Genomic DNA, 19,371 nt, shown 5'->3' with positions numbered 1-19,371 from the left:
TTGGAACTCCCGCTCTCCTCGCACCACTCGTGACCATTTTTGCTCTTCGCCGCCACTAGACGGGTACCCATTCGTATATAGACCGTCACTGTCTCCATTGACTGCCAATCCGTTTTCTCCCTCGCTCTCTTTCCTCCAGAACTTGTCACACCTTGCATCCAGCCTCACCACCGCGGCCCAAGTGTGTCCGTCTTTTCCTTGCCATCACTCGGTAGACAGCTAGGAAGGACTCTTTTCTTCTCGTTCTCTGCTCTCATCACAGCTAGACATCACATTATGGTCGAAGCCGACGTTCCCGAGGTTCCAACCTACGACGTCCCTTCCCGTCTGTTGGGAAAGGACGGCCGTCCCGTTCCTCACGTCGATGCCGCCAAGTACAAGGCCGAGTATCCCGACTCGATCAACAACACCGACGAATTCTTCGGCAAGGTGAGTGGAAACGGCATTGTTGCAGCCAGCAGTGTCCTTGGTCGTTGAGCCGAGGCTGCGCTAGGGTGGCACTTGTCCCTGCCGCACAAAGAAGAAGCGGCTGTTCCGAATCTGCTCGGGCATGCCGTTATCCTGTGTCTGCCTCGTTGGGCGTGCTGCTGCCGAATGGCAGTCCAGAATCAGCTGGAAGCGTCGTTACTGACGGCTTGACCGCTTTGTTTGGTTCGCTTCTTTTCTACATAGGTCGCCAAGGAGATAATTGACTGGGATGTACCCTTCAAGACAGTACGATCCGGTGGCTTCGAGAACGGCGACGTCGCCTGGTTCAACGAGGGCCGTCTCAATGCAGCCTACAACTGCGTTGACCGATGGGCTCACAAGTACCCTGATCGTGTCGCCATCATCTACGAAGCCGACGAGCCTGGTCAGCACCAGGAGATCACCTACTCGCAGCTCCTCATCCAGGTCTCGCAGGCTGCCAACATGCTCAAGTCGCTTGGCGTTAAGAAGGGTGACACAGTCATTGTCTACCTCCCCATGATTCCCGAAGCCGCTGTTGCGCTCCTCGCCTGTGCTCGTATCGGTGCCATCCACTCGGTTGTCTTTGCCGGTTTCTCTGCCGACTCGCTGCGCGATCGTACCAACGATTGTGGCGCTCGCGTCGTCATCACAACCGACGAGGGCAAGCGTGGTGGTCGTACCATCGCCACAAAGAGCATCGTAGATGCTGCGCTGAAAGAGTGCCCCGGCGTTGAACACGTTGTTGTAGTCAAGCGCACGGGAGGTCAAATCAACATTGACGACAAGCGCGACATTTGGTGGCACGAGGCGTGCTCGCGTGAGCGTGCCTTTTGCCCTCCCGAATCGGTCAGCTCGGAGGACCCGCTGTTTATCCTCTACACTTCGGGCTCAACGGGTAAGCCCAAGGGTGTTGTGCACGCTACCGCGGGATACCTGCTGGGTACCGCGCTGACACTCCGACACGTGTTCGATGTGCACCCGGACAAGGGTGATCGCTTCGCCTGCATGGCCGATGTCGGCTGGATCACGGGCCACTCGTACATCGTCTACGGTCCGCTCATGAACGGTGTTACGACGCTCATTTTCGAGTCGACGCCGGTCTACCCTTCGCCCTCGCGTTATTGGGAGATTGTTGACACGCACAAGCTCACCCAGTTCTACACGGCACCCACCTCGATCCGTCTACTGCGACGACTGGGAGACGAGCACGTCAAGAAGCACGACCTCTCTTCGCTCCGTGTCATTGGCTCAGTCGGTGAACCTATCAACCCGGAAGCGTGGCACTGGTACAACGACAATGTCGGCCGTCAGCAGTGTGCTATTGTCGATACCTACTGGATGACCGAGTCTGGTTCGATCATGATCACGCCCTTGCCCGGTGCGACCAAGACCAAGCCTGGATCGGCTACATTGCCCTTCTGGGGCATCAAGCCTGTGCTGCTCGACCCTACTTCGGGTAACGTGCTCGAGGGCAATAATGTTGAAGGTGTGCTTGCCATCGCTCAGCCCTGGCCTTCGGTTGCTCGAACAGTGTATAACGATCACCAGCGATTCCTGGATACATACATGCGTGCCTACAAGGGCTACTTCTTTACCGGTGATGGCGCTGCTCGTGACAAGGACGGGTACATCTGGATCAAGGGTCGTGTCGATGACGTCATCAACGTCTCTGGTCACCGTCTGTCGACGGCCGAGATTGAGTCGGCGCTCATCCAGCACCCTGGTGTCGCCGAGACGGCGGTTGTGGGTATCCCAGACGAAGTCACCGGTCAGACCATCGCTGCCTACGTCACGCTTAAGCCCGAATTCTCTTACGACTCGGAAGACGCTCTCACCAAGGAACTCGTCATCCAGGTACGAAGGAACATCGGTCCCTTTGCCGCTCCCAAGAAGATCATTATTGTTTCCGATCTGCCCAAGACGCGTTCGGGCAAGATCATGCGTCGTCTGCTGCGCAAGTGCGCCTCGCACGACACGGACAACCTCGGTGACTTGAGCAGTCTGGCTGATCCTTCGGTCATCGAACACATCAAGGAGAAGACCAACGCTTTTGACAAAAAGTGAGAAATCGCGGTTCGGAGGAAATCAAACGTAACGACGTATTTGTCTTGATTGTTGGTGATATTCACATGTGATTGTTTGCCCTCGCTTATCCATGCGAAAGCGCATGGTAATATGCTTTATGCTCTTTTCTCATTCCTAGGTGGATCGTTTGTGTGTGTGCGTGCAACGGGATTGTACTGTATGTGCCTTTGATGGTGAGAACGTGTCATCCCGGGTGTGCTGCGGCTGGCAGCGTCGAGGGAGAGAATCAGAAATCACCAATGAATCACGAATGACAAAGAAAAAGGAAAAGACTCGGTGAATAAGCGCGGGCGGGGTGCACGAACCAACGAGGGGTTTCTGGCACATTGCGTGCTTTGGGACCGGACATAATCTTTTATGCTGCTGCTGCAGCTGCTGCTTCATTTGCAACATCTGGCCATTCACGATTCGTGATTCGTGATTTGTGATTCTCGCTTTGCTGTGTTGGCCTGGGGTCGACGGCTTATGGCAGCGGGAAGCGGAGTAGAGAAAGTAAGCATGGACTTAAGCTGGATATTCATGCGGACTGTTTCTTTCGAGACTGATGATGGATCACGCTACACAAGGTCCGCGGAGTATAGCGCAAGAGCAAGGCACGAGGTTGGAGACATGAGAGCTGTTGTGTCGGCGTGGACGAGACAAGGTTGGGCGCTTAAAGCGTTTACGTGTGCAGTACAACAGTCACGAGTCCCGAGTCACTTGTCACTTGACGCGAGTCGTCGGATTTTGTGGAGTCGCCCATTCTCGTTAGGACGGCACACGGGCGGTATACGTGATATATACTCGATACTCGTTTCGACTGGCATCGACTCAGGATTATCTGAACAACTTCGATCCTCTTGGCTTCCGACACAAGTTGGTATGTTGCATTGCCGACTCGCATCGATCGCACGTCACATTTCACTCGCCACGGCACGTCGATCGTTTGTTCCACAACGCACCATGTCTACGATCCAAGCGCTACAGATCCAATCGCAGGGTGGACCAGAGGTCGTGCAGGTGCGTTGCATACCTGCGCCCACGCTGTCCGGCTCGGGCCAAGTAATCGTGCGCAACGAATACGCTGGAGTCAACATGATCGACACCTACCATTTCGGTGGGCTGTATCCGTTGAAATGTCCGATTGTGATCGGCCAAGAATCGGCGGGAGTGGTGGAAGCGGTTGATGCAGATGTGACGAGCGTAGCTGTGGGAGACAGGGTTGTACAGTACGGTGGAGGGTCGTACACTGAAAAGCAGCTGTTGAACGCTGAGCGCGTGATCAAGCTTCCCGAATCGATCTCGACCAAGACGGCGGCAGCTGCGTATTTGCAGGGACTTACCGCTCTGACGTTGCTCAAGGAAGCGCATCCGGTCAAACAGGGCGATTGGATACTCGTCACCGCTGCAGCTGGCGGCGTCGGCCTGCTGCTCTGTCAGATGGGCAAAGCGTTTGGAGCCAACGTGATCGCTGTTACCTCAACTGAAGAAAAATGTCAGCTCGCAAAACAGCACGGCGCCATCCACGCTCTGCGCTACAACAAGCAAGACCCAGCGCAGTACATCGCCGCGATCAAACACATCACCCAAGACCACGGCGTCGACGCCATCCTCGACGGCGTAGGAGCCGACACGTGGGAAAGCAACTTTGAAATCGCCGCGCGAAAAGCAACCATCGTCACGTTCGGTAACGCTTCCGGTCCGGTCCCCGCGTTCGCCCCGCTCAAACTCGCCTCCAAGAACCTCAAAGTGGTCCGCCCAACGCTGTTCAACTACGTCACCACCAGGGAAGAGAGAGAACGGTATTCACAAGAGCTCTTCGACCTTATCCAGCAGGGAAACGTCAAGATCAACGTTCACGAAGAGTATCCCTTCACCACCGAGGATATGAGGAGAGCATTTGCGGACATCAAAAGCAGGAAGACAACGGGCAAGCTAGTTGTCAAAATGTGAAATGAGAGAAATGTTGTTGAATGACATGCAACGAGCGAGCGAGAATGAGGGTCAATGCGAGTACCAGCTAGGCAAAAGAGCGAAACAGACAAGAGAAATTCGTGATTGTTCGAGCCACAGATACGAGACTATGTGATGTAGATGCGTAGCAGAAATCGTGAATCGAAGGTGCCAAAGCAAGCTAGACATTTTACAATGTGAAGGAAGGCGTGCGTTCACGAGCCGCAACTATCGTGTATGCGAGCCACAGAGGAGACAAGAGTGCGAGCGGGGACACGTCACCGCTCGGCTAAGGTTTATGCTTTGAAAGGCGAAGTGCTTCTCGACCTCATTCCATCCGTCGTCCCTTTCTTGCGTTGAGGACTCAGAGTACGATTTGCGGTGTTCGTTCTCCAACTGAAAGCGCTAGTCTCGCTAGATTGCTGAGATAGGGGCGACATGCCCGCCTTTGCGTCGTTTGTGTTGGCTGCCGGAGTATTGTTGCCGCCTAAACCTAGTCCGAGTCCAAGTCCAAGTGAGTGTCCGAGTGCGCCGATTGCGCCGGTTGGCGGAGGTGTTGGTAGACCCGCCGTGGAGCAAGAGGGCATAGCGGGTGAACGACTGCGAAACATCCCGCCACCGACGGTATTCTGAGGAGTTTGACCGGTCAACCTAGCGTACGGTTCCGATGACGAGGAGTTGTTGGGAGTTGGACTGGTGGATGTGCGAGTCTTTGCCCGGGGAGAAGGCGGGCTGTCAACAGCGCTGGATGCTAGCTTGGCACTATCGCCAAAGGTGCTCATCGTCGGAGTCCTCGCCATCTGCATTGGGTTGTGCAAGCTGTAGAGTCGCTCGCACTTGAGCTCATCTGATCGTTCCGAATGCGCGCTGAACTCCAACGAGATCCCTGGTTCGTTCTCCACTCCGAGCAGCGAGATCATTTTTCTTCCGATGCGGTTGACCTTTTCGACATCACTTCGATCTCTCACCCAGAGCGAAATGCGATCACCCCTCGGCCTGGCGCTACAAACTGCACCACACGTCTCATCCGCCTCGTCCATATCCTCTCCGATCAATCCCAACACCAGCCACAGCCAGCTGCGATCGACCAACGCCGGGTGACGATGACGGAAGGTCAACGTCCACTTACCACCTTGAGCGTTGCGGGTGTCTTCCCACATGGGCTTGATACCATCTTTGAAGCAGTGGTAGGTAGAGTGTCGCTCAAGCTGCGATGGACGACGCAATTGAGCGAAGCACGAGAGGAAGGTTTCGACGGAAGGATAGGTGCCGATGGTGCGAAGGTTGGCCTCCCATGTGGAGGCGGCTTGCGTGGGGGTGTGAGGCAGGGACAGTGGGCGGCAATTAGGTGCGAACGTAGGTGTAGAAGGTGCACCGGCTGTACGGCAGTCGAAGAACAGCGTCCATTCGTGCTGAAGTGGATGACAAGCGGGCTTCGCGGCCGGAGATGGAGGGAGAGGATGGGTGAGCTTGACCGTCGGGGCAATGCTGAGACTCCTCGCCGCGACCCTGGAAGCGGACTTGGACGCGTCTGAAGTCGTTGGATTCGACTCTACCTTGACCGGGTGAGCTACAAGAGCCTGAACGGGAGACGGTTTGGACTCAGATTGTACGCTCCTGTCCTCGGCAGCGGGGACCTTGCTGGGCGACGACGGAGTTGATGCAAGTTCAGGGCTCGTCTGGTCGCTCCCAGCAGCCAGACCCTTTTTCGACATTCGATCTCGGATCTCTTCGAGGCTGGGTAGGCCCTTTGCAAGCATGCGCTTGTTCGGAGAACTTGTGCCTGAAGATGGAACTTTAGGAGGCGACGAACACACTGTCGCCTTTTCGTGCTTGTGCTGGGTGTCTGCAGGCGAGGACATCTTTGACGGCGAAGTTGACAAGACAGCAGCCTTGCGATCATAAAGCTGTGGCATTTTGGGTGAATTGGCAATCCTTCCGGTGAGTTCCAGCCTGTGTGGCTTGATTGGTGAGCCGCTGTTGGGGTTGATGGACTCTTTATCGCGGTTCAATCGAGCAGCAATGTCACTGAGCGTGGGTAACTTGGAGGGCGAGCGTGTTCGGCCCATCGAGCCGAAAGTGGAAGCTGTGGCAGCAACCTGGCTCGAACAGAAGGACGAAGGCATGGCGTTTTCGTCGTGCTGCGATGGCGGCTGTTGAGGCTGTGCGATACGCATCGAGCTCGTACGTATGCTGGTGGAGGTCATACCGGCCAGCGATCGTCAGGACTCTTTGACGAGGGCTGTATGGCAAACTGACGTCGGGAAGGAACGACGACAGAAGGTGATGAAGGCAGGAGGGAAAGATACAGATGGGCTGATCAAGTGCGTGTATGGTAAGAGAGGAGTAGTGCAGGTATGGACTGAGTGGATGCAAGGTGATTGCAAGTTACAAAGTTGGGATAGAGACACGGACCCTTTGGCCACTCGACAACAAAGTGCAGGGGAGTAAGAGACAGCAAGGCTCGCGGCAACAAGACATTTCTGCGCCTTGATTCGTCTCGGTTGGGCAGCCACAAGATCGCCCATCAGCCACCGACGCAATGTAACCCACCGGTTGCCACAAAGACTGCGCAGACAGGTGAAGTTTTTGGGCAGCTTTTGCGGATGAAGGTCTGCGGAGGTTTCCGTCCAGATGAGGCCACATGTGCGCCACAGAATTCTAAGGAACCAAGGAGCTTGATGAGCATCAACAAGGCAACACATGCTAGGCCACCTGAAAGTTACACAATCGTGAATGGCAGCTGAGACAGTGTTTTGTAGAATAGAGTGACAGAGTAGACACAGCGTGATGAACAGCTGCAAGGCACGCGTTTGGCAAGCACCGCACGCCTCTGACTTGAAAATTGAAGCTCGGTATCAACACACGATTCTGCTAGTTAACCTGATCGTTCAAGCAAACCCGGACTCGCTCCTGGCTCGCTCTTGGATTGAATGACAGCACACACAAAAACTCAATCGCCTCGATCGCAGAGGCTGCTTGTCGATCGAACAGGGATATTCATGGGTCCTGATTCACGATTGTTGGTGGGTGTTTGGGGTTGTGTCTGGCGGTTTGGGCGCCTACTCTGAGTGGATCGAGTCCAAAGCTTGCAGCGTGCAGCCAAACCACACACCGCACACCGCACACCACGCCAAGCCAAGCCAAGTTGAACACGTCAAAATCCTAACGTCGAACCAACACGCAAATCACAAATTCCTTGGACCCTGAATCGTGAATAGTGTATCGTGAATAGAGAAGAATAGTGAGTCGTGAGTCAACCCGTAGCCACAGAGTCACGAGTGCTTTGTGCCTGTCCAAAGCGACATGTCAAAAAGTGCCATTCAACCCTAATTTAACTCGCCTTCACAATTCAGTCCAGTATCGGGGATAGCGTCGACTCTTGATCGGGATAATCTCGATTAGGACTGAGGCTTGAGCGCTTCACGCTTTGGTTCAAGGATCCTCTATCTTTGTCCAATCGTGAATTCCGTGAATCACGGATGATGCATCGTCCAGATGTCAACCGCATGACGCTTCGCTGGGCGTTCGTTCACTTGGCGCTTTCAAGCCCAGCTTGTCAGTGATCATCCACGATCCATCCGTGTGATCCGCGATCCATCGCGTCGCGTGTTTGTTATCAGTCGTCAAAACAGTATTTTGCGTGCTCCCCTTTCCTGCAAGTGCCTCTGCCCCTTTCCTCACGACTCGCTTTTCACTGAGCCCGAATCGGCCTGCTGGCTTGATTCATGTCAGCGGGCTCCGTTCGTCCGTCATCATTGATTGAGCTGTGCGTACGCGTACCTCTTGGGATTTGGTGGCAAGGCGCACGCACGAATGTTCCATGGTAACTTAAGATGAAATGCGTCTTGGAAGCTTGAGCTTAATCACGAATGTCACCATGTCTCAGGTAACACAAGTGAGACACGTACATGTCGATCTGTGCAGCGTACAAAACACAGATCTGCCTGTTGCAGTAACGCCCAGCGCTAAAAACTCGCTTGCAGTCAGGTTAAGGTAGATGTTGGTCATCTGCCTGCTGCTGCTGCGGTTGCTGCTGCATCTGCATCTGCATTTGTAACTGCTGGAACAGCGGTCTGACATCAGTAGCGCATTCGCATGTCGACGCATTCGGCAATGTTTCGTGATTGCGAGTTTGCTGCAAATATACGCTCGTCCAAGCGAACCAACCATGAACAAACAAATTGTCGGCAGCCTTCATCGCTTACAAGCGCTTGCTTGCCACTTTCCAAGTCTGTCCAACTCTGTTTGCCTTGTCAGCCCTAATCCACTCACCACTGCACCTTCGGCATGGTCAAGTCTAGATTGCATGGCTCTATATCCACCGCCATTCAACCCCAACCTAACTTTCTGCTTACCCGAGCTCGCCTCCATTTGTGTTTCATGTAATCCGCTTTCGGAGGATGAGGCAACCATTTCAGGTGGGACGGCGATCAGACCCTGCGAGTCACCGCCATTCACTATTCACAATTCACGATTGTTCGTTTGCTATGCTTCTTTCTTCGAATGCAAATTCAGAGGATCCTCGGATCGACGCTGAGCTCTGTTACCGTTCCCTCTTTTGTCATCCGATCGTGCTTCATACAGCTTACTGCTCTCTACGCAGAGTTTCATGTCCCTCTGCGTCCCGTTTCCGCCTCGGCAGCACTACCATGCCACGGATATGGAATCCCCTTGGATTCGGATCTCACAACTTCTCTTGGGCTTCACATGCTCTGTTGCCGTCCCCCCTGCTCTGGGTGCTACAAGAGTTTTTTGAATCGTAACCATCCACTGGCAGATGGAGTTCCTCTCTTTCCTGCTTCCATCCTAGCTCTTTCCTTCTCATCCCATCCCAACTCGGACGCATCTTGACGCTATCGAGTCCGCTTCCAACCTCATCTGGTCCTATCTCGGATCTTTGGCAGTCGTCGCACCGCGACTCTGTCCAACATGCGAGACTGAGCGATCCACCCTCACAAGACTCTACGCCTCGTGATAGGTGTGCACCACTCCGCGCAGCATGGGTCAACATCAATCCAAGGCGCCTTGTCATGCGCCTTTTCCCGATGTACCACGTCCTTATCCCATCGCAGCATCGGGCTGGCTCAAAGCTTCCCGTCGTCGAAAGGCTGGTCCTAGCACAGACACCATTTCGCTGCCTCACCATCACTTTATCCCTCACCAGCAACGTCAGCGATCGGCCGGTCCCATTCGCACTCGACCCGAACCTTCAGAGTATGCCCTTAGACCATCGTTACCACCATCTTTCATCACTGCATCCCCATCACATGACCTTGATTACTCTCCATCAAAACGAGAGGAGGAATTAGCAACCACAAAAATGCACCCTACAGATTCTGGGACAGAGACAGATGACTCCAAGACAGTCAGGCGCATCTCTGCACACCGAATCAGTGCTTCCCCACGACAGCCACCCCTTCCCGAAGAAAGCGAAGTCCGTAAAGACCATCTCGTGAGCGACACAGCTGCCTCCCTTTTGCCAAACACCGAGTTGCTCTCTGCTCCTGCTCCATCCCCAGATAGCGATCCAACGCTGTCTTACGCTCACCGGATCGGTCTCATTGATCACCCAGACACAACTAGCTTGACTGTGCCTGCCGGAGTTGCTTATTTCTCTGATTCAACAGCACGACATGCTTCGAATGGCTCCGGGGAGCAGGCCAACAACGTTGTTGCTTCCACTCATTCGAACATGCTGCGCGCCAGCCATGGCGGTTACGAACCTTCCTCTCATTCGATGCGTAGCACGAGCGAGAGGGGACGAAACAGGCGAGATCATCATCTCAAGGCACGCGGTAGCCCCATGAATGCTATTTCAAGCTCCTCAGGTCGTCCTCGAGCTCTGATTGACAAGTTACTTGGCGTCAAAGGAAGCGCACCGGAGGCTTCTCCCGCCGAGACCAGCTCTATCACTGTCCAGGCACAGCCAACAGAAGCTGCTTCAAACACAGCAAGCGTGCGGACGCGCCTCAGAAGTGCTTCTCAAAAGCCGAGTCCTGACAGAACCATCAAACGAGCAAGCGCGCCTTTGTCATTTCGACAACCATCATTCTCGCAACTGCAGTCAATGAAGCAGCCCGTAGAATCGTCAATGGTCAGTCAGCATTCACCCAAGTCTTCGCCACCATCCGAAAGACAGAACCGAGGCTTATCCCAAGCCGGTTCTGAGGCCTCTTTGGTCGTAGTCGGCGAAAGACGCTCATCTCTTCCTCAAGCACCTGATCACGCAAGACAGTTAGACGGTGTATTCTCACCGAACGACACTTGCTCAACGCGTCCGTCCAGTACGAGGGCAGTCAACTATCAGCGCAGCGTCAGGTCAACCAAAAGCTTGACGAGCTCTAACGCCAGTCTGCGTGCTCGCTACAGTGCCGCTCGTTTGTCAGGCAGCGGTCTAAGCCAGACCAGAGCCGATCTCAGCACACGGTACCTGTCTTCGCCTTGGTGGAGGTCGGTTTCTCTCAAGCGCAAAGGCTCCCAGGGGCTCGGAGCAGGTCATCAGGCTACAAAGCACGGTCGTTCGGCTGCAAGTATCGCACAATACCACGCTTCAGAGTCAGCATGGGTAGATGCGCTGCCCGAACCGATACGGCACAAGCTCGAGAATGAAAACTCTGCAATCAGCCAAGACTCCACTGAAGTCTCTACTGCGTTTACTGAAGCGAGCAAGGCCAAACAGCAAGGAGGGCTCTGGAACTGGCCTCAAAGACCTTCGACCGCCCGCATGTTGAGGTTTGGCCTCTCCCGAACCCAGTCCGGTCGCCAGCCACGTGTTGAGATCGAACACGTTCCGCCTAACAACGTCGCAAGAGTCGAGTCACGTGTCTTTCCTTGTTCGCAAGTCAACGTCGTGGGCATGGCGAACGACACGGCTTTGACCCCTCTGCGACGTGATGTCAGCGGTCCCAGCACGGAAAATTCGAGGCAGTCTTCCTTCTCTTCTTTGGCACCACCTATTCATCCGTCTCCGCTTCCACCCCTCCGTCGACCGCGTCGCGCTCATCAACAGGCACAAGCCACATTCAGGCAAGACAGATCCGGCTCGGAAGACTCGAGCTTAACGTTGAATCCGACTGACGTGAACAACGCCTCCAGCTCACGTTATCTCCACCCAACACCGGCCTTGATCGAGTCTCATCCATCACACAGCTCAGCGGCAGGATCGGCCATCCCTGAGACGGTAGCTAGTACGGCCACATCGTCGACAGCAGCACAAGCCTCCACTGCAGCTACGAGTGTGATCACCGTGTCGGCAGTCATGGTACCGAGCAGCAGCACAGCTGTGACAAAGTCACCGCTTCGAAGCCCAGCAGCCAAGCGACATGCAGGGCCCTTTACCCTATCACCTGAACCAACCACGTATCGACGCTTGTCAGAAGATTCGGACGCGGGCACAAGAGAGATCCTGCTCTCAGATCGTGAATCAGTGGCTGCACCTACAGCTGGTTCTGATACCTCTGCACGTGCTTCAGTCGACGAACTAAATCCAAACATCCAAAGCTTCTATCCTGCAGGTGCTTTTCTCACAGGCTCAATCAAGCCTTCCGTGGCCGCTGGCGCTGCCGCTGCATCCCCTCTTTCTGGCATGACGGAGCAAGAGACCGCGCCTCTTCCGCTACGCCGTGTCGGAGCTTTGCCTGACATGCCGGCACCTCTTTCCTCCTCAGGTCACGTTCTCAGTTTTGACACAGTAGAGAACGTGCACGGACAGCATGACAGCGAGCCTAGCCGATCCTTCCGTTCTGCTCGCTCATACAGGTCGACGAGTGACGGAAGTATCCTGCCCAGTCGTCCATTGCCTGCCGTGCCTGGTCGGAGTCGCGGTTTTTCGCTTGAACCTGTGATCAGTCACCGAGACGCAAGCTTTGCGACACAATCGTTTGCCAATGACATTCTTCAGCGCCCGAAAGCTCAAGAGATCGATGGCTTGCCGCCACGGGGCACGCAGCCTCCGTTCATGCTCATGGGTATGGTTGCTGCTGCAACATCGCCAACACAGCCAACGCAGCCAACGCACAGCAGCCCTGATCAAAACTCTGTTGGCAGAGGTCACGCTCACTGTGCACGTCGTCCTTCACGGTCTAGCACAGGCTCACGAACATCTCCCTTGATGGGTCCACGTCCTTTGCCGTCAATCCAAAGCAGGAGTACAAACGCACCTGCTGAGCAGACGCAGGCTTTGCTCAATCGTTCGTCTCCCCTCCCGCAATCTCTGGCCGTCAAAAGTGATGCCCAAGAAGGCCAACCACTATCTTCGTCAGCATTCCACGAAAGCACTCACAACAAAAATGCAAGGTCGACGCATTCACTAATGGGACGGGGCTGCAGCTGGAACTCTGCCGAGGAGCAATGGTCCACAACTGTCATGGCACCCAGCTCGACGCTTAGCGCGGTTCGAGGCACGAATTGTCCTGAGAAGAGGAGCAGCGAAGAACAAGTACATCAAGACATTCCGGCAACACCGGTTGAGACCATTGGATATCCTCGTCTCAACGCAGAGTCTGGAACTGTCAACGATGATCAGGATGCCGAGCTTGCGCGACTCGAGAAATCACGATCGCGGAGCAGAACGCTACCGCGAAATCACTCATCTGACAACATAGAACTTCCAGACAGCACCGAGAGGGCACCGTATGCCGATACGGGCGTTCAGGCAAGCCTTGCTGCCCTTCGTGCTCGCGAATCGCCAGGCGAGAGTCTCAGGACTATTCTCGCCCGCCAACGCATCCTCGGCGAGCCGGAAGGAGCAATGATTGAATTCCTACGTGAATCTCATATCTTAGATTCCGAAACTTGTCTAGACGATCAGGAGGTGCGAGCAGCAAGTGGGCCTCGCAGGAGAAGACGCGCTGCTCCATATCCGAGCAGAAGCGATTCTCGCTACTCGTCGGATGAGCTTTCATCAAGCGGCCGAAGCTTGTCTCATCTTCGAGTAGAAGCAGCACGAAGACGACGACAGAGAAACGACACCAGTATGGCAGAACCCCCGGGCTCTTGGTTGCCCGAGCTGAGTGGGCGCGGCTCCGAGTCTTCAAACACGGTGCTTGCTGCCATCCGTCTCGCTCGTTCCATCATCGAGAATGCCGCGATCAATGCAGATGCTGCGCTTAGCCCGAGCCTTCGCGAGTTTCGCGGCAGTCGACTTAACGTGGATGCAAACGTATCAAATCAGACTCAAAAAGCGAACGCTTCATTGCCTCCTGACGTATCGCCGGATCTGAGCCGTGGGGGGCATGATGTACACCCAAAGCGTCCCAGCCACCAGCGGTACGTCACAGCCCTCTCGCACACCGATCTGACGGCTCCATCAGAGGAACGACACGCTCAGGATTCAGATCGAGTCGCGGTGCTGGGTACATCTGAAACTCCAAAGACGGACAAATACAAGTCGATGAGTTTTCACGACAATACAGCCTCACCAGTGTCGATCGAGAATCCTGTGGTACGCTCGAATGATCAGTGCTTCGCAGCCGGGCTCCTTTCGCCGCCCATACCAACGGTAACACGGACCGTGTTGCCTTCCTTGAAGGCGCATTCCACCGACCGCTCTGGCTCTATGCAGCTCGAACCTGCCAGATTTGCCGCTCGAAACAGCAGCTTGGATATTTCGCACACTCTCACAGCGATAACGCCATCATGCGAACAAGATGATCGAATGACGCGACGCATGCTCGCACACCAGCAACATCAACGATCCCGAAGTGACGTGCAGTCATCTGGTGCACGCAGCAGCAGGTTCACGTCATACCAGCCAGAAAAGAGCCGTTACGACGCCCAAATTGAAGAGCTGTTGCTGCTTCGCGAAAAGGTGCTGCAGCTGGAGAGTTCAATGACACAGACAAGCCGGCCCAGCTTTAATGCTGGCTTTAAAGGCCCTAGTGGCCCTATGTCTACTCGAGCAGGTCGATCTTTCATCACGGAAGGTTCAGCGAGACCTGGCACGAGCTTCGTATCGTCGAACAGAATTTCGAGACCGTCAAAGCTGGGTTATACAATGCCAGACATTATGGCATGGCAGGCTGGTCTTGGAAGCACCGCGAACGACACTTCTCCGAATCCATAGGGTTATTCGGCCATGTGGTCCTACTCTCACCTGAGCATTTTTTTCAACAACCATGTGCATTTCTGTGCTGCAGCACATTCCTCCTCAGACGCTTTGCGTTAAGCACCGATGTGCTATCAAACACGAGGCTCTCGGTTTCTGTGCATAAAGAGACACCGGGGCCTAAGTTGCACTACCGCCGCTAGCACCTCTTTGTACATATCCTCGTCCAAAATTTGGCATGCGCGAGACGGTCGATGGCCCGCGAGCCCTTCAGCTCGGCGAGCGCTCCCGCCTGGGCTGTCTCCTTTCCTTGCTTTTATCATGTTCACCTAGTTTTACAATCACCATAGTTGTCCCATCTCGTTCATACACTGCAATGCAAACGTATTTATCCACCGTCAACTTTGTGTGGATCCATGTCAGTGTGTGTGACTCGTGATTCGTAATTATTTGGTCAGCTCCTTGGTTCAGAATCCAGGCCTTGTGCTTTGGCCTCAGGTATTTAGGGTCTAAGAAGGTCCAGTGTGGTTCTCTGAATGTCGGCTAGCGCAACTCAGGGGTTTCGGAGGACAACTTGCGGAGCGGAACAACATGACGTGCTTCCTACTTGTAGCGTCTGCTGGTATGCAGAGAAGCAATCTGAAAGACGTCCATGATGGCTCCGCATAAGTTTGGAGCCTCGAGGCGATGCTTGACAGCTGTGATCGCTGCTTTGCAGCCCGCTACGCGAAAAAAGGGTGGCGGTTCGGAGGTCAAAACTCTCGGATACGCAGCCGAGGCTTTTCGGCTATAGCAGAAGCAGAGTACGTTGGTGAGACGTGAGATGGTGCAACGTGTGACAGTCGGTTGACATCGCGATGTCGTAGGCCTTCACTTTCCATTTCACGTCACTCGTGACTGCCTGATTAAATTTTTTGTGGAGAAGAGAGGTATGGCTTCAGTTGCAGCTGCGATAGAGTGCGCACAGCTGTCAATTTGCGCAAGCGTCTTTCAATCGTGACTGCGACCGTTGGCAGGAGCGACGTCAACAACATCGTTTCTGCGACCACAAGTGCAACAGTCTCGTAAAAAGCGGCCGTGCAAGGAAGAAAAACTTTATCAGTAGAGAAGCCATTGACTGATTATGAGGCAGGATGCGATAATGACATCTTGGGTCGTTTCAACCAACGTTCTGTCTGCATGACAAACAAGTCTAGTCAGCAAAATGAGCCCAAGGCATGAACTCCTACTGCACGCACATGTCGCTTCAAGAATCTCGTCGCGTTTCTGAGCACCGAGCGTTCATACAGGCGAGCTAGAGCGTTACATTTTCTCCCTGGCTCTCGTTCGAGTGTGTGCAAGCTGCGCGTTCTTCTCAGCAAGAAGAGTGCGAGTATTTGCGAGGTTGTCGCCATGCATGTCTTAGAGCGCACTGGCCGCTGAAAATCCGGCTTATGCGCAGCTGAATCGCGCATTTGTTGGCACGTAGGGAACGATGCTTGAAAGGCGCTTGGTGGGAGGAGGCCGATCCAGCTTTCACCACTTCTGTGCTGTAGCACGAACGCTTAGCACAAAGCACAACCAGAAGACAGCGCTTTCCTTCCGAGGTGTGACAGTGCAACAAGAGCTAAACCAGAGCTTTTCAGCTGCTTCTGATCTCGTCACATCTCCACTGGAGGACTTGCATTAGTGACTTCCGTTGCAGCTTTGCACCACCTCGGTCCAACACAGGCCCGAGATTTCTCTGTTGTCTTTGCTTTTGAAAGCGGCTGTTCGAATTGGCTATCACAGCCTTTGCAACGAAGGTGCACTTCAGGCCGAAGCGCGCTCATCGTCTTGCTGTCCCAGGCTGTTGGACTGCGAGTAGAACAAAGATGCCAAAGGGGAAGTAGGTCCACGATCTTCCGACTATACGCAAGCAAGGCCGACGAAGTACTTATATCGGTCTTGTTCGACATCGCCCTCCTTTCGTCGTCTCTCCATCTGTTCCACTCCACTCACTCCACTCCACTCTACTCACTCCACTCCACTCTACTCACTCCACTCCACTCTACTCACTCCACTCCACTCTACTCACTCCACTCCACTCCACTCTACTCACTCCACTTCACTTCACTCACTTCACTCCACCCTTTCCATTCCCTTACCCTGTTGTCGGTTGCCTCACGCTCCTCTTTGTTCCATCTCCTATCCGTTGCTACACGTTAACGCTATATCCTCACATCTTTTTCGGTGTCGTTCCAAGCCTCTCGTCTCTCACCTCATTTTTCCTATTTCGCGATGCGTTTCTCTTCTTCGCTCTTGCTGATCCTTGCTGCGATCACCGCAACCAATGCTGCTTCTGTTGACGAATCGGCAGCGAAGCCGATTCTGACTCGTTCGGCGGTAGCCGACGTCAGTGTGACTGATACTGTCAAGGCCAACGTGGGTAATTCTGACCTTGCGCATCTCGATAAGCTCGCCGTGGTCTCGGCTCGACGTCGGGGTTTGGCCCACGGTGCAGCTCTCGATGCTGTCCATGCCGATGTCGGCAAAGTTGAACTCAAGCACGCGGCTTCGATCGTCCATACTTTGTCCGCTTCGCTCGAAGGCCAGAGTAAGGAGGCTAATTCGATCTTGAAGATCAAAGATCACAAGCATGCCGTCAAGAAGACGCACAAGCTTCTGCACAGCATCAGGGCCGACTTGAAGCACGCTGTGAAGGACATTCATAACTTGACTGGCAAGGATGCAGCTGTCAGCGTGGAGGATCTTCAGCAGAGAGCTCTGCTCGGCTTGCTGGATATTGACCTGGCCGCGGTGGTCAAGGCGATTGACGGCAAGCAGTTGCCTGGAGCTACTAGTCTGATATCGCTTCTGGCGCACATCAACGTCGACGCTGTTCTGCAGCACGATGTGTTGTCGGTGCTGTCCGAACTCAACGTTCTGCTGGCAATTCACGACGTTGTGGATATCGCAACTGTGCTCACGGCGGTTCTCGCAGTGCCCGGTTCAGTGTACTTGTTCGACCACCTCAAGCAACTCGAGAATCCTGGCGAATTTGTTGACTCGCTCGCTGATATCAAGGACCTCAACGCTCTGGTCGATGCTGCTCATGGCGGACCCGATTCTCTCAGTGAAATCGAAGGCAGCGCGAATCTCATCGCTTACGCCAAAAAGTACGGCTATACTAGTATCGATGGTATCCTTGACTTTGCCGGTATCCCGTGCGTTCTGGAGGCTGTCAAGAAGATTCCCGGCTCGGTACAGCTCTTGAACTCGCTCAAGTCAGTCGTGGATGTTCCTGCTCTTGTTAGCGGTATCAACGTTCTTGGCGTTACAGACTTTGTCGACTCTATCAAGGCTGTTGACGACGTCGAAGCGCTCGTCAGCGTTGTCGTGAGTATCACTGGTGGCGTCCTTCGCAAGCGTGCCGAGCTGCTGTCTGGCGTTGACAGCACTGTCTCGGGTCTTACCTCGGGTCTTGGGCTGAGCGAGATTCTCAAGCGCACTGAGCTGCTGGATGGTGTCCAAGTTACCGTTTCAGGTCTGACTTCGGATCTTGGCCTCAACAAAATCCTCAAGCGTGATGTGCTCAACGGTGTCGACGCCACCGTGTCGGGCCTTACAACTAGCCTTGGTCTCCAGCGCGTGTTGAGTCTCAAGCGCGCCCTTGCCCACATCTCGGCTCTTCCCAACTCACAGGTTGCGTCCATCGAGGTGGTCAACAAGAAACGCGCCCTACCCCACGACGTGGGCGTCGAAGCCGCTGTGGTCGGCATCAATGTGACTCCGGCCAAATTGCTTAAGCAGCGCCGCGATCTTCTGGACAACGTTGACCTCTCTGTTCTCGACAACCTTGACGTCGCTCAAATCGTATCGCTCAAGCGAGACATCGCCGATCTTTCGGTGCTCAATACCAAAGCCGTGGACGAGGTCCTTGAGGCCGTGGTCAAGCGCGCCATTGTCGAAAGTGCCATTGGTACTGTCGATGCCACCACCGGCTTTGCCACGGGTACGGTTGGTGGTGTGCTGGATACGGTCAAACGCGATACCGCCAGTGACCTCCTCGGTGGAAAGGGGAATGCAGGCAAGCTGGCCAACACCAACGGTCTTCTCACCGACATCAGTGCTGTAGGCAACGGTGCGATCGGTCACCCTGATGGACACATCAGCCTGTCGGATTTGAACCGTCTCATTTCCATCAAGCGGTCTGGGATCCTTTCCACGGTCGATGCAAGTGTTGAGTCGATCGATCTGGCTCAAGTTCTTCCAGGACTGAAGCGTACCATTGCTGCCGCCGACGAGAGAGTCACACCGATCCAGCGTGTCAACTACACACCGATCTTTGAACGCAGCAGCGACAAAGCGCTCCTAACAGACTCGATCGACACTCTCACAGTCAGCATCTCGGCGCTCCTCCCAAAGCTCGTCAAAATCGTAGCCGTCATCGACGTCGAACTCGTCACCAAGACGGTCAAGTCGGACGTGATTCCGCTCGTCGCTCTCGTCGCATCGGCCCTGGACAAGTTGGTCAACATTCAAGCACCCGAGTTGCAAACCAAGCTTCACGCCATCGTCAAAGTCGCTGACAAGTCAGTTAAGAGTCTTGCCTAGCGCTTCATTTGAAAACGTGAAGTTGCTCCCCATCCCTTCTCTTTCGCCTTCTCATCTCTTGCTTGCTCTTTGATCCCTGTTGTTCGCCTTTCTTTGGTGTGATTCAAGTCTGTTGTAGTGCAATCACAGTCCCTTCGTTTCTTCTCGCTTGATGTTCGCGTCTTGATGGTGTGCCTTGCTTCCTGATGATGGCGAGTGTTAGGATGAGCCCTAACTCTCATGCACGCATTGTGACGTGCTCTTAGGACGCGCGCCCAAGATACCGTGCTTCGTGCCCAACA

General features: G+C 54.4%; 5 protein-coding genes across 5 annotated transcripts; 4 read left to right on the top strand and 1 right to left on the bottom strand.

The window, feature by feature from the left end:
- Nucleotides 1-276: 276 nt before the first annotated feature.
- Nucleotides 277-2,514, top strand: UMAG_03069 (putative acetate--CoA ligase; the record flags this gene model as incomplete). The annotated part of the gene is made up of 2 exons (XM_011391132.1): nt 277-429; nt 673-2,514. 2 exons carry the CDS (start codon nt 277-279, stop codon nt 2,512-2,514), a joined length of 1,995 nt encoding a protein of 664 aa, XP_011389434.1.
- Nucleotides 2,515-3,477: 963 nt separating this feature from the next.
- Nucleotides 3,478-4,467, top strand: UMAG_03068 (uncharacterized protein; the record flags this gene model as incomplete). The annotated part of the gene is made up of 1 exon (XM_011391131.1): nt 3,478-4,467. One exon carries the CDS (start codon nt 3,478-3,480, stop codon nt 4,465-4,467), a length of 990 nt encoding a protein of 329 aa, XP_011389433.1.
- Nucleotides 4,468-4,763: 296 nt separating this feature from the next.
- UMAG_03067 (uncharacterized protein) lies at nt 4,764-6,674 on the bottom strand (the record flags this gene model as incomplete). Its single annotated transcript, XM_011391130.1, has 1 exon — nt 4,764-6,674. The coding sequence occupies one exon, from the start codon at nt 6,672-6,674 to the stop codon at nt 4,764-4,766; it is 1,911 nt and encodes a 636-aa protein (XP_011389432.1).
- A 2,795-nt stretch (nt 6,675-9,469) lies between these two features.
- Nucleotides 9,470-14,533, top strand: UMAG_03066 (uncharacterized protein; the record flags this gene model as incomplete). The annotated part of the gene is made up of 1 exon (XM_011391129.1): nt 9,470-14,533. The coding sequence occupies one exon, from the start codon at nt 9,470-9,472 to the stop codon at nt 14,531-14,533; it is 5,064 nt and encodes a 1,687-aa protein (XP_011389431.1).
- A 2,241-nt stretch (nt 14,534-16,774) lies between these two features.
- Nucleotides 16,775-19,090, top strand: UMAG_03065 (uncharacterized protein; the record flags this gene model as incomplete). The annotated part of the gene is made up of 1 exon (XM_011391128.1): nt 16,775-19,090. The coding sequence occupies one exon, from the start codon at nt 16,775-16,777 to the stop codon at nt 19,088-19,090; it is 2,316 nt and encodes a 771-aa protein (XP_011389430.1).
- Nucleotides 19,091-19,371: the final 281 nt, after the last annotated feature.

Source organism: Mycosarcoma maydis, chromosome 7 (assembly GCF_000328475.2).
Source record: "Mycosarcoma maydis chromosome 7, whole genome shotgun sequence".
NCBI lineage: Eukaryota > Fungi > Basidiomycota > Ustilaginomycetes > Ustilaginales > Mycosarcoma > Mycosarcoma maydis.
This window is presented reverse-complemented; position numbering and strand designations above follow the sequence as displayed.